The 17361-nt window shown below is 37.3% G+C and overlaps 1 protein-coding gene across 1 annotated transcript in view; it reads right to left on the bottom strand.

Annotated features, from left to right (window-relative positions):
- Positions 1–751, bottom strand: part of LOC104719298 (beta-amyrin 28-oxidase-like) — a 3851-nt gene extending 3100 nt beyond the window's left edge. Inside the window, exons 1-2 of the mRNA XM_010437186.2 lie at positions 173–751; positions 2–88 (exon numbers count right to left, since the gene is read on the bottom strand). Coding sequence (XP_010435488.1) covers positions 2–88; positions 173–711 — 626 coding nt within the window. The 5' untranslated portion in view covers positions 712–751. The remainder of the gene's footprint in view (position 1; positions 89–172) is intronic.

Genomic DNA, 17361 nt, shown 5'->3' with positions numbered 1-17361 from the left:
TACCGTATTGAATTTTTCTCTTAGTTGCCTTACTCTTTCGGGGTCGTCCATGCTGAGGAACGAACGGCATGCTATTGAAAACGTGAACCTGATTGAGATTTTTTTATAAGTCATGAAACAGGCTTTTTTAAAATGTTAACATAAGATGCATGAGAAGCAGAATAATACATACTTTTTGGTGAGAGGGAAGACAATGAGCTGATCTTGATTGGCCCATTCCATCTCAAAATGTCTTTGAGCAATCTCATCCATAACGCCTACATATTTCCTCAAAGCCTCAGGTTTCATGAACTGCGAAAGAATCATCCTCAGCTTCTTGGCCTCTTCCTTGGAGCTCGTCTGCATTGAAGAAGGGAATATCTTATTAACGGAATCTGGCCACCACGAGACCACGAGCTTGTTCTCGTTGGTGAATAGAAACTTGTTTCCAGAGGCACCAGTCACCACCGCCGTGGGAGACCCAAAGAGGTGGGTCTTGAAGACACATGAGGAGGAGGAGGAGTAGAAGAGACGAACTCGGTCGGTGATGAACTTCTCGGGATGGCCTTGACGGCCGGCAGAGAGGAATGATAAACTCTCTCCGATTAAGGGAAAACCAATCTTTCCCGGAGGAAGGTGTTGATACGAGAAGTTTGAGAAATGTTTTCTAAGGAGTAATATGAGAGAAACAATAATGGAGCCAATGGAGAGGAATATGAGTGTCAAATACATACTTTATTTTTCTTTAATCTTTATGGCTTATTCTAGTTGTGTTTTGTTCGGTTTACAATGCTTTTTTATTTATAGACGTAGGTGATCGAGCTTGGATTTCAGGTTGAGTATAAATGTTTTTGATTACTTTGCACTGTAAAAATGAAATATACTGACATGACATCACATAAACGTACACCAAACTATTAAACCATGCATCTAGCTTTTTATTATTACTATCATTGTTTTTTTGGGGCACATCAAACCAACTAGCTCTGTCAAAATTTTATTAATCAAATGTTGGTAGGTGAGTAAACATCGTTTATATTAAGGTGTTTAAGTTAGTATTACTTATTAAATATTTTCTGAATTTTTATATTTCAGCCTTGTAAGATATTGCCTAATCCATCGTCCATGCGTCTATATATTTCAGCAATCGTTTATTTCTCCTTACATTTCTAGTTCTTTTTTTCCTTTTAAGTTGCTGTTAACTTATTTCATCATGCTTCTCTTAAGCAACAACATCAGTACATCACCATAATCATCAACTACCAACTACCCTAAGCATTTACTCCTAATTTTCACCATCAGCATCAACCAACAACTACAAAATATAGCATTAATTAATTTGACTAACCATATTTTGTCCTACAAATAAACTAAATTTAAAAGTGAATTTCAGTATACTAATATATATACTATCATTTCTATCACATTTAATTTGTTAATTAATTTATCAGTATTATGAATTCCAATCATTAAATATAGGTTTGAATTAGTTTCATCCCATAGTATATATTGTTTTTTTTGGTAAGTCCCATAGTATATATTTGTTTAAGAAACATAAAATAAATTAGTGATTGAGCCACAAATTTTAGAATTAAGAAGAAAGCAATAAGAATATATCTTAATATTTTTTGAAGTACATTTTGTATTCTACCCTTATAGTTTTGGTTATTTAAAAGTTTATTTGCAATCTCAATCCCTAGAAAATTACACAAAACCCAATTAGTAAAATCTATAAATCGACCATAATCATTAAAGTTTATTGGCATAAAATCTCCATAATATCTAAAAGTTTGCTATAATCTCTCAAAATATTAATCATACAACCGAATTTTACAAAAAAAAAATTCTACCATTTTCCTCCAAAATTTACACAATGAAGAATCTTCCTAAAATATCTTTAATATATCTCTTCAAAATAAACTATTCCTAAATCGACAACCCACAGCTCTCTCTCTCTCTCTAAAAAAACCTAAAAACCCTTTGCTTTCTCTCTAGTCAAAAACCGCCGCCGCTGCTTAGATTGACCGGCTCCGGTGGCTTCTTCAGCACTAGAGTCGGGTTTCTCCCTTTAGATTGTCTTTGTTTCCATCTTTTATCGGCACATCCATCTTTTTCTTCCAACGACAACAGATATAGATTTTCATATCTACAATTTTTAAGTTTCGATCTTCCCAACCTTGGGTTCAACTTCTTGGCTCTTGTTATTTTCGTCAAGTTTAGCTTCAGATCTGGCCATTTTGATGGTTGAGGCAGCCTCCAACTGCTACTTCACTGTCTTTGATGAAGAATCTTCACCAACGCAGATCGAGATCTCTTTCCTGTTTTTAAAGAGTCGTTCCTCCTGAGTGGTCTCTAGGCTTTGGCAGTGTCTCACCGCCCCTGGTAGCTCCTCTTTGAAGCAACATAAAGGGTCGCACGGCATGCTCATTCGATTCTAACTAGTGGTAAAGGAGGTTCTTGCAAGTTAACCCATTGTGTGTTTTTTCTAGTCTCAGATTTGTTTTAATTGTCTTAATAAGATCTATGTTTTAATTTTTCTTTTTTTGGATCTCTTGATTCTGTTCTGGGAAGTGAATGGATGTTGTGTAATTTTTCTGTCTAGGTTGTTTCCCCTTAGCTCACCGTGTTTGGTCTTAGTCTCCGAGAGGGTTTTGTACTCGCCGGCTTAAGTCTCCAGAAGGATTAATTTCCTTGTCGGCCTTTGTATTTTACTTTGAAGTTATTATCAATGAATCATTCAGACGGAAAAAAAAAAAATCGACAACCCAAAATTTTTCTCTTATAATTAAAACCAATATTCACACACAAGTCCTAATTGTTAACAACAAAAAAATACATTTGATTTTGTATATATCTTATTTGGAAACTAAATATTGTTGCACAAATTCTAAAGAAATAAAACGACGAAATAATAAACTCTCTTTTAACGATAAAAATTTGTTAGAAATACCATTTTTGGGATACCCCTTTTTAAAAATATCCTTTTTTAAACATTTTTATTTTTACATTTTTTTGCACAATTACAATATGTTAAATTAATTTTTAAAATATTTTTTTTAGGTTTAGGTTCTCTATTTTATGTTTATAATATAGTTTTAAGGGGGTAGGGTTTAGTTAGTATTTACAGTTTAAAGTTTACAGTTTAGGATTTAAAATTTAGTTATTTTATACATAAAAAAGACTATTTTTGAAAATGTACAACATGAAAGGTTTTTTTAAAAACTGACATAAGAAAATAGATATTTTTGAAAATCTTCCTTTAATGAATAGATCGTAAACTCCTTGCTCATTACATATATATAATTATATATACATACTAGCTTCACAAACGAAACATAACACCTACAACTAAAACCCACAACTCATCATAGAAATATGAAATATGTTTCAATTTTAAATGGAGTAGTGGATGGATCTGAGACAAGAGTCAAGGAAGTGTATGTTGTATCAAGGAAGTGTATGTCTTACAACATCAGTGATCCTTAGAGTCAACCTCCTTGGACCTAATTTCTGTTCTCTTTGTATTTTACGGTTATTGTTTTTGTTAAAAACCTGTTTGCTGACCCGTCGTGTATACATGTTTGTTTAAAATTATTTTGCATTTGTGGCTTTTGATAACATTGAGTCAATGTTGAGTACGATGAACAAGAGATGTTTTGTGATACTTCTTATATATGTTGTTGTCGTTATTAATTTAATATCTTAATCAATTTTTTTTTATTATATTTTGCTGTATGTTTTCATTTAGTTTTATAATTTTATCTTACAATTATGTGAAAACCTTAATAAATTAATAAAATAATATTGACTTTTTATCTCAACAATCATATTTGTAACATTCGGGTTTCCTAATTTTAGAAATTGGCAGGTTTGGTTTAAGTTTATCGGTTTGATTTGAGTTGCCGGTTTAGTTGGTTTTGGAAGAAAAAAAAACCCTAAAAGGTGTTTTTTAAGTTTCGACACCTTCTCCTTGCTGATGTCGCTGATTTTGTGCTTGAGCTGTTAATAAAATAAAGAGAGAGCAAGAGAGAGAAATTTGGCATGGTGTGAAGGAGATTAAGAAGAAATCAGAATCGTCAAGGTTTGGTAGGAAAATGATTCGTCATAGCAAATCGTTTCAAAATTTTTGTGAGATGCTTCGTCTATTATCAGATTCACATGAGATCTTGTGGGAAGCTACATGACGTCTACGGCTAGCTTTCCACCGGAGGGATTTTGAAGTTAACATGTGTTTCTGGGCTGTTGCAGACGCGAGTAGAGTCTCTCCTAGTTGTGTTTTGTTGTTCGAATCACCTTCTTAAGGTGAGTGTGTGACCATGATCTTATCTGAGCGATTAGGTTGTATGACTTGTTTTGTGTGATGATGTGTAGGTGTCGTGAATGTGTTGTTGGGTGTTCTGTTAAATGACTGGTTTCTTATGTTTTATTTGTGGTTGTACTCTTGATTTACTTGTGTGTATAGCTCTTAGACGAAAGAATCGCATCACTAGGTATTTCTAGTAATACTCACGCATCTCGCTGTGTTTGTAGTGCATGTAATTTGTAGCGTAGAATCATGACAATGAGGAGGAAGATGATCTAGGGTCTCATTTGTTGTGTTGTGGTTATGTTATCTCCTCGGAACTTGGTTAGAAGCTTGCTAGGTTGCTGGTTATGTTAGTTTAGTCTGCTTTGTCTTTTGCTGTGCATGTTGATTTGTTGTTGGTTTATTGTTTGGATTATAATTGAATATTATGGGTATTTAATTGTATTATTATTATAAAAAAATGGGTCGGGTTGTTTCAGTTTGGTATCAAAACCCTAATAGTTCTAGGGCGGGTTAGTGTATGGTTTAGAGCGGTCTAGGAAATTTAATTGTTTGAATTATTTTCCTGTTGCTTGATGCATGATGTTGATTCGTGGTTTAGTGTTAAAATTGATTATGAGTAATTAGTCAATCTGCATGTGGTATGGAGTCCTAGTCTCATCCTCTTCGAGTCTTCAGTGAGATTCCACGATAAGTTGTTTATTGTGTTGTGTGGTTTTTTAGAGTTCTTAGTCTTTGTTCGGGGAAGTGCAAATGACTAATGGAAAGTTTTATTAATAGTTAGAACATGTCTATTTTTGGAAAGAGTGTGTGTGAACACGCAAAGTGGTTGGAAGGTTTTAGAGTGTGGCATGGGGGTGGCCAGGGTGGTGGTGATATTCCGAGAGGTATATGGTGGTTGGTATGATAAAAAAATGTTTTATGCAGATCACGGAGGGTGGTCTTGGTTAGAGAAATGCTTATAGACATTATGAGCGTTTGATGTGAGGGCCAGGGGGGGGGGGTCCTGAACAACTCATGAGGAGATGGGAGTTCTCTTGAGGGGACGGGGTTTCCGAAATACCGATAGCTCGAGGGGCTGCAGAAACAACCCTTCCCGTTTTTTTTTGTTAATAATAATAATTCTCTAGTGGTCTCATCTCTACTAAGACCCTAACATCAATCAACATCAGAAGATAACCAAACAATACCATTAAGCCAAATAGAAATCTAACAATGAAATAATCCAATAACCAATCAAGTCACTACCAAATTTCAACATCCTACAATGTTCTATAAATTCAACTCTAGCAACCTAACAATAGCTTGAGCACAATCAATCAAGCCTCTAGAACATCCTCCTCCTCATCGCCTTGATTCCACGATCACTCTTTGCCTTTACCTGCACCACAAACACAAATTGAGATAAATGAGTAGTGTCATAAACACTCAGTGAGGCAATCCTCCCATCTACTGGGCTATACACACAAACAACTGAGATTCTAATGCACAAACAGACACAACAAACCAAAGAACAAGCCTTGGACAAGTGGGTGTCGACCGACACTGACTGCTGGTGTTGACCGACACTGCTTCTCAGTGTCAATCGACACTCCTCCTTGGTGTTGACCGACACCCATCTTGAGTCGATCGACACCGACACAATCTGCTCGAAGCCGAACGACGATTCTCCATTTCTAACCATCTCCAATCCATCCAAAACTGTTCCAAAAGCTTCAGGAACCTATGGGAACCATAAAACAACCAACAAAAGTAAGAAAAACATCACAAACAACATAGAACAAGCAAAACAAAAGAGATCTCAGGCTTAGATTAACCATGGTCATGCACTCACCTCTTTTGCAGGAAGTTTCTGACCCAAACTGACACCCACACACTCTTAACAAGCTTCCAACCCACTCCTAGCTTTAGTTATATCTCAAGAACAGCCAGCAATCTTCCCAAAAACCACTAACTCTCAAGCGCTTTCTCTTTTCTCTCTTTTTCTCTCTCAAACAGCGACAAAACAAGCTTTCCAAAACCCTTTAGTCGACTTCCTCTTTAAATACACTGGTTAGGGATTCCACATAAACCAAACCGACCCAAAACGACCATTGATTTCAACTCGTTCGAACCGGAAATTGCTGGTGTCGATCGACACTCCCATGGTGCCGATCGACACTCCCATGGTGTCGATCGACACCTACCCCCAAATCACACTTTTTTGGTTTGCGGATATTACGGTTGCGGTCCTGAGGGTGGCAGAGGAGATGGGGGTTCTCCTGGTATCGAGATCTCGAGGTTGACGACCCGAGGGTGAGATGGTATATATGACTCGAAGACGGGGGGTCTGAGAGTGATATCGGTATGGCTCTAAGACGAGGGGTCTGATAGTGAAATCGATATGGGTTTAAGGTTGCGACCTAAGAGCAAATGAGTTGTGGGAAAAAGTGTCAAGGACGTGGGGATAAGCATAGCGACCAGATGCGGATTTAGGAGATTGATGGGGTTGCAATCTCAGATTTCCTGTTGTGACCGGATGCATATCTCGGGGTTGATGGGAGTTCCAATCTTGGGGGTTTTTGTGTGTTGACCGGGAGGGTCAGGTTTATGTTGGACGGGGGGTGAGGTTTATGTTGAGAAGGAGGTCAGGTTTATGCTGGCCGGGGGGCCCGAGTTATGTTGACCGGGAGAATCAGGTTTATGTTGACTGGTGGGGTCAGGATTGTGTTGACCGGTGGGGTCATGGTTTTGTTGACCGGTGGGGTTATGTTGATGTTGACTAGTGGAGTTAGGATGATTAGGTGGTGTGAACCGTTGTGATGGTGGTTGGAGGAATTTTGCAGATAAGCTACAGTGTGTTCAGATTCGAGGATGAATCTATTGTTAGTGGAGGATGAATCCAATTTCCTAATTTTAGAAATTGGCTGGTATCGTGAATGTGTTGTTGGATGTTCTGTTTAATGGCTGGGTTGTTATGTTTTATTTGTGGTTGTGCTCTTGATTTGCTTGTGTGTATAGCTCATAGATGGAAGGATCGCATCACTGATAATTTCTGGTAATACTCACACATCTCATTGTGTTTGTGGTACAGGTAATTTGTAGCGTGTAATCATGGCAATGAGGAGGAGAATGATCTAGGGTCTCGTTTATTATGTTGTAGTTATGTTATTCTTATTGGAACCTGATTAGAAGCTTGCTAGGTTGCTGGTTATGTTAGTTTAGTTTTGTTTGCCTGTCGTTTTGCACGTTGATTTGTTGTTGGTTTATTGTTTAGATTATAATTGAATATTATGAGATATTTAGTTATATTATTATTTTTAAAAAATTAGTTGTGTTGTTTCAATATTTCCAATAATAAGTTAATGTTTTGGAAACAAAGGATAAAATGATTGTAATTTCTCAACTTAGTATCATTTTTATCAGTTTATCAATGTGTTGAATTGTAAATAGATTTTTGGGATTTGGTCTAGTAAAATGTAAATATATAAAACCTGGCCGGAACACAAACTAACCTAGCAAGTTCCGGATAACAAGTCTGGGGCTATGCTATATTGTTTGTTTTACCGTGGATTCAACTTTTCTTATTTAAATCTTATTTTTGTATTTATTTTAATATTATCATTAGTTTTCAATATCTATATTAGCATTTTCACTGAAGTTTTGCAAAATCAATATTAACATTTCCGTATAACTCAAAATATCAAATTAATTTCGGTAGATATCACATATTAAAAGAAAATATTAAACATGTTATCATATGCCCAAAAATATATAAACTATTACATCTTCCTTAACTTCCTTCGACTGCATGCTTAATTTTCTGAATTTTTTTGAAAAACAGATTCATCAATCAATCATAAATATTCTGCATCATCACATTTTAATATATAAATATGATAAATATGGAATGTAAAAATTTCAATCCTAACCAAAAACATCAAACTTTCCAAACAACTCGAGAAATATTTTAAATACTAGAAATTCATCTGCGGTGTACCGCGGGGCCATTTTTAATAAAAAATTGTAATTTGTTTAATAGATTAACTATATAGATATATTAAACTAATATTTAGTTTGTAATTTTAAAATGTATAACTTTACAAATATAGATATATTAGTTAGTATGAAAATTAGAAAGTATTTTGTTTTAGGTTTATTGTTTTATATTATAGTATAACATAGACATACAATTAAATAAGTAGTGATTTATAGAAAGAATATACTGTGTATTTTTTGTTTATTTACAGATAGTAGTATTTTTATTATTTTAAAACTTTTAAATATATGTACATGATAATTTTGTATTGTAGTTTTGTTTGTTTTATATATAAAGAATCAGTTAACTTTAGCATATAAAGTTTTGTTGTGAAATGCAAATAAAAGTTGTCAACAGTTATTTGTTTGACATGATTTCCACATTGTTTTTCTTTTAATAAACTTAAGTTATTAAAATAGACCAAGATGTGTATATATAATTTGTTAGAAATAAGAAAATAACTGTTTGAACAAAAATAGATTTAATTCAGTATACTAATTACTTACAGATATATATTACGTAATTGACTCTTGTTTTAACATAAACTAATATTGGTTTTTTTTTTGTTTTGTCTAGACCGACACAATTGTTCTAGTTTTTATCTGACAAAACAAACCTGTCATCTTCTTCGTCTTTGTTTTATCCCGTCCACTGCGACATCTCCGCCCATCTTGATTTTTAGTCGATCGATTTCATCATCATTATTTGTTACAATTCGTCTACGAAAGAGTGTACAAGTTTTCTGATGAAAAAAATAGAAGACATCATTATTAAGTTTTTATTTTTGGCATATCTAGAACACGAAAGAGTGTTTATTGATTAGGCCGATTGTTTAGGAAATGTCTGTATGGAGAAATTATTGTTTTGTAAAATTAGAAACTTATTATTAATTAAATTAATTATAAACTTAATACTTAATGTTAAATGGAGTGGTTCTGATTGTTTTAGAAATTTTATCAGGATAGGAAATCTTGTTTCCAAAAATCAAAACTTAATATTAATTAATTAAATGAAAAACAAATTAATAATTAATGCTAATGGCATGCTTGTAAATATGTTTGAACTTGAAGATTTATTTCATAAATGTCTCCAAAAATGTATATATAGATTAATTTTTATTTTCTAAATATTTTTTTTTATATTTTTAGTTAAACCTAACAACATACTCTAAACATCTCATTACCTATATATATAAATTAAATCCAAACAAACTCTAATATTCATCATCATAAACCAGTCTATTGATTTTTCTTTCAATCTATAATAAAATAAAAATGTGTAACGCCCCCGAACGAAAACTCTGCGTTTTGGGGGTGGGTGTCGATCGACACCATGGTGGTGTCGGTCGACACCAAGGTTTTCTGGTTCAACCAGATTGAGTTTTTAATCGATTTGGTTTGGTTTGGTTTGAGGAAACCATTGAACCAGTATACTTAAGTGGGTTTCGACGACAAGAAGGGTTTTGGGAGTTTGTCTTTGTCGCCGTTTAACACTTTTGAGAGAGAAAAGGAGAAAACTTTATTCTTGAGCTTTTGAGAGAGATTTGTGAGATTCCTTGCTGTTCTTGAGAGATCCCAGGCTAGAAAGGAGTTAGAGGCTTGTTAGGAGGGTGAGTTTCATTGCTGTGGTTCAGAGACCTTCTTCAAAGAGGTGAGTGCATGACCATGGCTAATCTAAGCCTTTGATTTCCTTGTTCTTGCTTGTTTGTTGTTCTTTTGTGTGTTTTCATGCTGGGGATTGGATTATACAGGTTCCTAATGATGTTTCTGGCATGGGTTTTGAGTATTGGATGATTTGGAGGAGATTGGGAAGCGAGATTCGACTCTCGGCTTCGTGCGGATCGCAGTTGCAGGTGGGTGTCGATCGACACCACTTGGTGTCGGTCGACACCAGCAAGAATGGGCATCGATCGACACTGTGGGGTAGTGTCGGTCGAAACCAATGCCAGTGTCGGTCGACACTAGGCTTGTGTCGGTCGACACTAGGCTGGTGTCAGTCGACACCTCCCTTCCATTCGTTTCCTGGTTTGTATGTTTTGTTTGTTGTTTGTTTGGAACATTGGAATCATTGTTGCTTGTGTGTATAGCCCAGTAGATGGGAGGATTGTCTCACTGAGTGTTTATCAAATATTCATGCATCTCAATTTGTGTTTGTGGTGCAGGTAAAGGCAAAGTGTGATCGTGGAATCAAGGCAATGAAGAGGAAGATGTTCTAGGGACTCGATTGGTTGTTGTCTGACATTGTTAGGTTGCTAGAGTTGGGTCTTTAGAACTTGCTAGGTTGCCGATTCCTTGTTTCTTGTTGTTTGACATTGGAATGGTTATGTCTGGATATTGGTTATTCATTAATATTGGATATTTATTGGATATTGGTTTTTGTTATTCCGCTATTAGTTGTGATTGTGCTTAGGTGGCTAGTGGATATGGGACCACTAGTTGTAGTTTATTATTATTATTATTATTTATTATTTATAAAAAAAACAAGTCAGATCGTTTCAAAATGATTCTGCAAAAACATGATCGTTTCAGAATGGTTTTGGCCGTGCATCAGTGCAGTATTTCAGTGTTCATCTTCTGCCAAAACATGGTCGTTTCATATCTTGGACTTTTGTTAATTTTTTTATATTCTATTTGTGTATAATTTTTTTTTGTATAAACGATATAGGGATGTGATACATGGGTTTCATTAAGTTTTCTATTTTATGGAAATATTCAGGCTAATAGATTTGACGTTGTGATCAAAACTGTTGTGAGACGTTGTGATCAAAACTGTTGTGAGAGCCGTGTTCTCATTAGGTTTTGTTTCTTTTGGTTTAGTTTATTCTATACATTTTAAATTTATATTATGATTACATGAAAATCATAATAATTCCTTTTATTATAATTTTGTATATACTTCAATTATTACTGAGTAAATCTTTCTAATAAAATGTATGTACTTCAATATTACTGAAATAATCTTTCTAATAAAATCTTTACATAACTATCTGACAAAAATAATTCATTTTTGATTATTGATAATGACAAAAAACTATCTAACATATAACGACAAAAATCTTTAAATTAATGGTGATTATGGTTTTATAACCGATAATAAAACTATATATATATATATACAACTTAATTTTAAAATATTTTAATTTAAAGTATAAGCTCGTGGAGTCTGACACGGACGAGCTTCCCTCCTCCTCGGGCATGCGGCCTCCTCGGTCTTGGGGATGTGATGTTCCCCTTCCGCCAGTGTTCTCCGGACATCGGTGTTTTGTGGATGGCTCTTGGAAAGCCACTGATGTTTTTGCAGGTGCAGGAAGGGTGTGCTTTTCTTCTCAAGAGTCACCCCTCATTTCTGGCGCAGCCAATTACCGGCGTAGTCTGTCTCTGTTACATGCTGAAGTTGAAGCTTTCATTTTGGCGATGCGATGCATGATTGAACATGATTTTCGAGAGGTATTTTTCTTCAGAGACTGCTCTGATTTGGTGAAGATGGTGTCTTCGCCTTAGGATTGGCCAGCCTTTGCAACATACCAAGATTGACAAGGAGGAATTTTCTTCTTTTTCATTGGTTCAGGTTTCTAGAAATACTAATGTACGAGCGGATTCTTTGGCACGCCAAGCGCGTTCAAATCCGCATCCCATTTTATTTGTAAACAACTTCCCCACAAATTGGCTCGTTTGAGCTGATTTCTTTTGTTGACAAAAAAAACAAAGAATAGGCTTGTGGTATACCGCGAGTTGCAATCTAGTTACTATTCATATTCATAGCACTTTCCTAAGAAGAAACATCACTTTCCTTTTTCCAATAATTATATTCAACGTTTTCAAAAATTAATATAGACTAGGTTTTAACCCGCGGTATACCGCGAGAATATATTTTTATAATTAAAATTTAAAAATAAAACTATTTTTTTATTTTTTGGTAGTATTTCTTATGTCATAAAACAGTTATACATTATGAAAAGGTAGTTTTCTAGTTTTAAAATATATATTGGGTTTTTGTTGAAATGTTTAATATTTATAATTTAAGTTTTACTATTTTAGTTTTGCAAATAAATTTATTAGAGTCAATAAAACATTATAATATGTATTTCATGATAAGTATTTGGATGAAAGTATTTAATTATACTTTCTATTTAATATATGTTAACTTTCAAAGAATCTAATATCATAATCTTAATATATGTTAACTTTCAAAGAATCTAATATCAATATTTTGGGATCAAACCAATCTAAGTGAGTTAATAAAATTTAAAATTAATATTAATATCGGTCCAAACCTGTCCCGCTATACAATAACCTTGTATATTAATATTTCTTTTTATTTTTAAGTTTAAAAATATTATATGGTATAATTGAACGGTTTGACTAAGAATTGAATTTAAACATATACAAATTTGTAAAATTTGAATGCTTGTAAATTTTGTTTCACACTCATTATATATTTACAAATATTTAGATAAAACTTTTATACAAATGTTTATATTAAATTAGAAATAAAATTTATATAAAATTTGTTCTGTAGTATACCCATGTAGGATAATGATTAAGATTAAGAATTATAATTGTTACAAAAAATATAAATAAAAACCCAATTGAAATCAACGTTACTTAGGATTAAGTATTATAATCCTTACCCAAAAAATATATTAAGAATTAGTATAATTATTACAAAAAAAAAGAGGAATTAAATCAACTATAATCAATGAAAATGTTATGGGCAATTGACAAAAATGGCACAAATTTAGGTTTTTGTTCCAAAGTTAGCACTAACTATTAAAAATGAAAAAATTAGCACAAAGTTAAGCTGAAGAGAAAGAGTTTTGGGCTAACAAAAACAAGAGCCCAGTTTTATTTTCTCTAAAAAATTTCAAAGCCCAAAAGATCATTCTCGAAGTCGACTTCTTCTTCATCTCCTTCCGTCGTCTCATTCCACAAATCTGATACGGTGGTTACCAGAGGCTCGCCGCTTTATCGTCCTATCTCGTCGCTGTTATACTGTTGTCTCGCATACTCAAGCTGTTTCCTGTTCTCAGTGTTTTGAATCGTGACGCCTTATAAACCATCTTCTCAAAATCTCCAAGAGATCTGATTCAATGGATCCTGATAAAGAGATCATATATATTAATTTTCTCAGATTCTCCAAGAGATCATATATATTACAATTCCTCAAATGCGCATCCAAGGGGTTCGAATCTTCGAAGTCGAGGAACTACAGACTTCGTCAATTTACAAGTGGGAGGGTAACCAGTAGGCCAAAGCCTATTATTCGATTATAGTTGTAAGACTTTAAAATATATGGTGAAAGATTCAGGAATGGTTTTTAAAAAATCAGGATGGCATTCCTCAAATGCACATCCAGAGGTTCGAGCCCTCGACTTCGGGTATTTACAAGTGGGAGAGTAACCAGTAGGCGAAAGCATGTTATTCAGGAATAGGTTATAAACTTTAGTATATATTAGAATGGCATTCCTCAAATGCGCATCCAGGGGGTTCGAATCTTCGAAGTTGTAACAACCCGTCCCGTGGACCCCACTAGCCTCACTGCTAGCTGCCCCAATGGACCGTCCGCGGACCCCACTAACCTCACTACTAGCCGTCCCAACGGACCCCACGCTGGCCCTGCAGGGCATCGATCCTAACCCATTACTGTGGATATCCCAATCCACCAGTAGGTTATTGGTGCGCCAGGAGTTCCTCGAACCCTGGTCCTCACCTTTTATCAACTTTCCCACAGGACAAGCTGTCACCAATTGATCTGCAGGTCAGGGACGACCAGGACGTTTGCTAGGGACAAGTTTGCCAGTGTCCATGACGTTTGATCCTATTTAGCTAGCTTAGGGGACTCGTCAGTGCGAGAGCTTAACTTGGAGTTCAGTTGATTTCTAAGGTATGGGGGTCGAGATACGGAGTCTGAGGAGGCTCAGATTAAGAGGTTTTTGAGGGTCCTATGTGATGATTTGAGGTTTCACTGTAGAGGGCGGAGTTATGCTTCGCGTGTAGAGCTGGTTGAGACTGCATCAGGGATAGAGGAGGATATCCGGGCACAGTCAGTGGCGGCTAGCCCAACAGTTCAGCCTAGTAAGGCTCAGCATCAGGGAGGTTCTAGCAAGGGCGGCAAGCCTGCGCAGGGAACCAAGAGGCGGTAGGAGGCTACGCAGACGTGGAGTGGTGCGAGTTGCTTCAAGTGTGGGAGCAAGTATCATAAGATTGCTAGCTGTCCCAAGAGGAGTGCTCCGTCGACAGCGGCTTGTGTATGCTATCATTGTAGGGAGCCAGGGCACATCAGGCCCTTTTGTCCTAAGTTGCAGCCGGTAGCACTGGCAGCTTTGCAGCAGGTGCAACCGGGAGGGAAGTCGGTGGCACGGATTGAGCAGGCGCCACGAGTGTACACGACTGCAGAGACTTGTGGAACCAGTGCCGGGGCGATCACATGGATAATTTCTAGTACTCTGTCTTTGTGAATTCTTAGTAAGTTCAGATTTTATTTTGTCCAGTGATAAAGTGTTAGGTTCTCAACACATGAGGTTTGTGTAGGGACCTTGTTGGTGGGCGGGTTTAAGTCCCACATTATGTTTGACTCTGGAGCTACTCATAGCTTCATTACCCCGGAGTGTGCAGAGACTGTGGGTATTATGGGAGATCCCGGAGAGCGTGCAGGAGTTGTCAGAGTTGCTGGAAGCAAGTTTCCGAGAGTTATTGGTCGAGCGTGGGGTATTGATATTCAGATCGTGGGAGAGTCTTGGCCTGCGAATTTGCTTATCAGCCCAGTGGAGCTGTATGACGTTATCCTGGGGATGGACTGGTTGCATCAGCATATGGTTCATTTGGATTGTCATCAGGGTAGAGTGGAGTTTGAGCGCTCAGAAGGGAAGTTGGTTTTTCAGGAGATTAGACCGACTTCAGGGAGTCTCGTGATCTCGGCCGTTCAGGCTGGGAAGATGATCGAGAAAGGCCGTGAGGCTTATCTGGTTACCATATCTATGCCAGAGTCAGTGGGGAAGTCTACGGTTAGCGGTATCCAGGTTGTGGAGGAGTTTGAGGATGTGTTCCAGCCATTGCAGGGATTACCACCTTCAGGTCTGATCCTTTTACGATTAAACTGGAACCAGGGACGACACCGTTATCCAAGACTCCTTACAGGATGGCTCCATTAGAGATGGCAGAGCTGAAGAAGCAGCTAGAGGATTTGTTGAGCAAGGGATTCATCCGTCCAAGTGTATCACCGTGGGGAGCGCCGATGTTATTCGTTAAGAAGAAGGATGGGAGTTTCCGCTTGTGTATTGATTACAGGGGTCTCAACCGGGTCACTGTGAAGAACAAGTGCCCTCTTCCGAGGATCGATGAGTTGTTGGATCAGTTGAGAGGTGCTATTTTGTTCTCCAAGATAGATCTGGCGTCGGGTTATCATCAGATCCCGAAAGATGAGGCAGATGTGAGGAAGACTGCTTTTAGGACGAGGTATGGGCATTATGAGTTTGTGGTGATGCCGTATGGGTTGACTAACGCGCCAGCAGCGTTTATGAGATTAAAGAACAGCGTGTTTCAGGAGTTTCTGGGCGTGTCTGTCATCATTTTTATCGACGACATCCTGGTTTATTCTAAGAGTCCTGAAGAGCATGCAATACATTTGAGGGCAATTCCGGAGAAGCTGCGGGAGCAGAAATTGTTTGCTAAGCTGAGCAAGTGTAGTTTCTGGCAGCGGGAGATGAGTTTTCTGGGTCATATTGTGTCTGCAGATGGGGTTGTAGATCCGGAGAAGATTCAGGCTATCAAGGAATGGTCTAGACCGCAGAATGCCACAGAGATCAGGAGTTTTCTGGGGTTGGCAGGTTACTACAGGAGGTTTGTGCAGGGGTTTGCGAGCAGAGCACGTCCTATGACTAAGTTGACAGGGAAGGATGTTCCTTTTGTTTGGTCACAGGGGTGTGAGGAAGGCTTTGCAAGCCTGAAGGAGATGTTGACTACCGCTCCAGTGTTGGCTTTGCCTGGGCAGGGAGAATCCTATGTGGTTTATACAAATGCATCCAGAGTTGGTATGGGGTGTGTGTTGATGCAGCGTGGGAAGGTGATTGCCTATGCTTCGCGGCAGTTGCGGAAGCATGAGGACAACTATCCTACTCATGAATTGGAGATGGGTGCTGTAGATTTTGCCCTGAAGATTTGGAGATCTTATCTTTATGGTGCAAAGGTACAAATGTTTACAGATCATAAGAGCCTCAAGTATATATTCACTCAGCCCGAGCTGAACATGAGGTAGAGGCGGTGGATGGAGCTGGTGGCGGATTATGATCTGGAGATAGCCTATCATCCTGGTAATGCTAACTTGGTTGCAGATGCTTTGAGTCGGAAGCGGGCGGCTTCGACTCAGGAGCAGAATATGGAGTCTCTGGTAGGAGAGATCAGTGTGTTGAGCTTGTGTGCGGTTTCTCAGGATCCGTTGGGTTTGGTTGCAGCTGATAGAGCAGATTTGTTGTGCAAAGTGCGGTTGGATCAGGAGAAAGATTTGGGGCTGGTGAATGCCTCAAAGGATGTTGATTCAGAGTATCAGGTTTCGGCTAATGGTACCATTCTGGTGCATCAAGTACCAGGTGGATTGCTGAAGAGTCTTCCCATTCCAGAGTGGAAGTGGGATATGATTACTATGGACTTCGTGGTAGGTTTGCCAGTGTCCAGGACGTTTAATGCTATTTGGGTCATTGTGGACTTCGTGGGATATGATTACTATGCTATTTGGGTCACACATTTTCTGGCCATTAAGAAGACAGATGGAGCAGCGGTCTTGGCTAAGAAATATGTGAAGGAGATAGTCATGTTGCATGGGGTACCAGCGAGCATTGTGTCTGATAGGGATTCCAAGTTCACTTTGATGTTTTGGAGGGCATTTCAGGCAGAGATGGGCACTAAGGTGCATATGAGTACAACTTATCATCCTCAGACAGATGGACAGTCAGAGAGGACGATCTAGACGTTGGAGGATTTGCTGAGGATGTGTGTGTTGGATTGGGGTGGCTATTGGGCAGATCATTTGAGCTTGGTATAGTTTGCTTACAACAACAGTTACC

The sequence above is a fragment of the Camelina sativa genome, chromosome 10 (genome assembly GCF_000633955.1).
Source record: "Camelina sativa cultivar DH55 chromosome 10, Cs, whole genome shotgun sequence".
Classification (NCBI taxonomy): Eukaryota; Viridiplantae; Streptophyta; class Magnoliopsida; order Brassicales; family Brassicaceae; genus Camelina; species Camelina sativa.
Note: the sequence above shows the minus strand (reverse complement) of the source record. Positions and strands in the feature narration are given on the sequence as shown.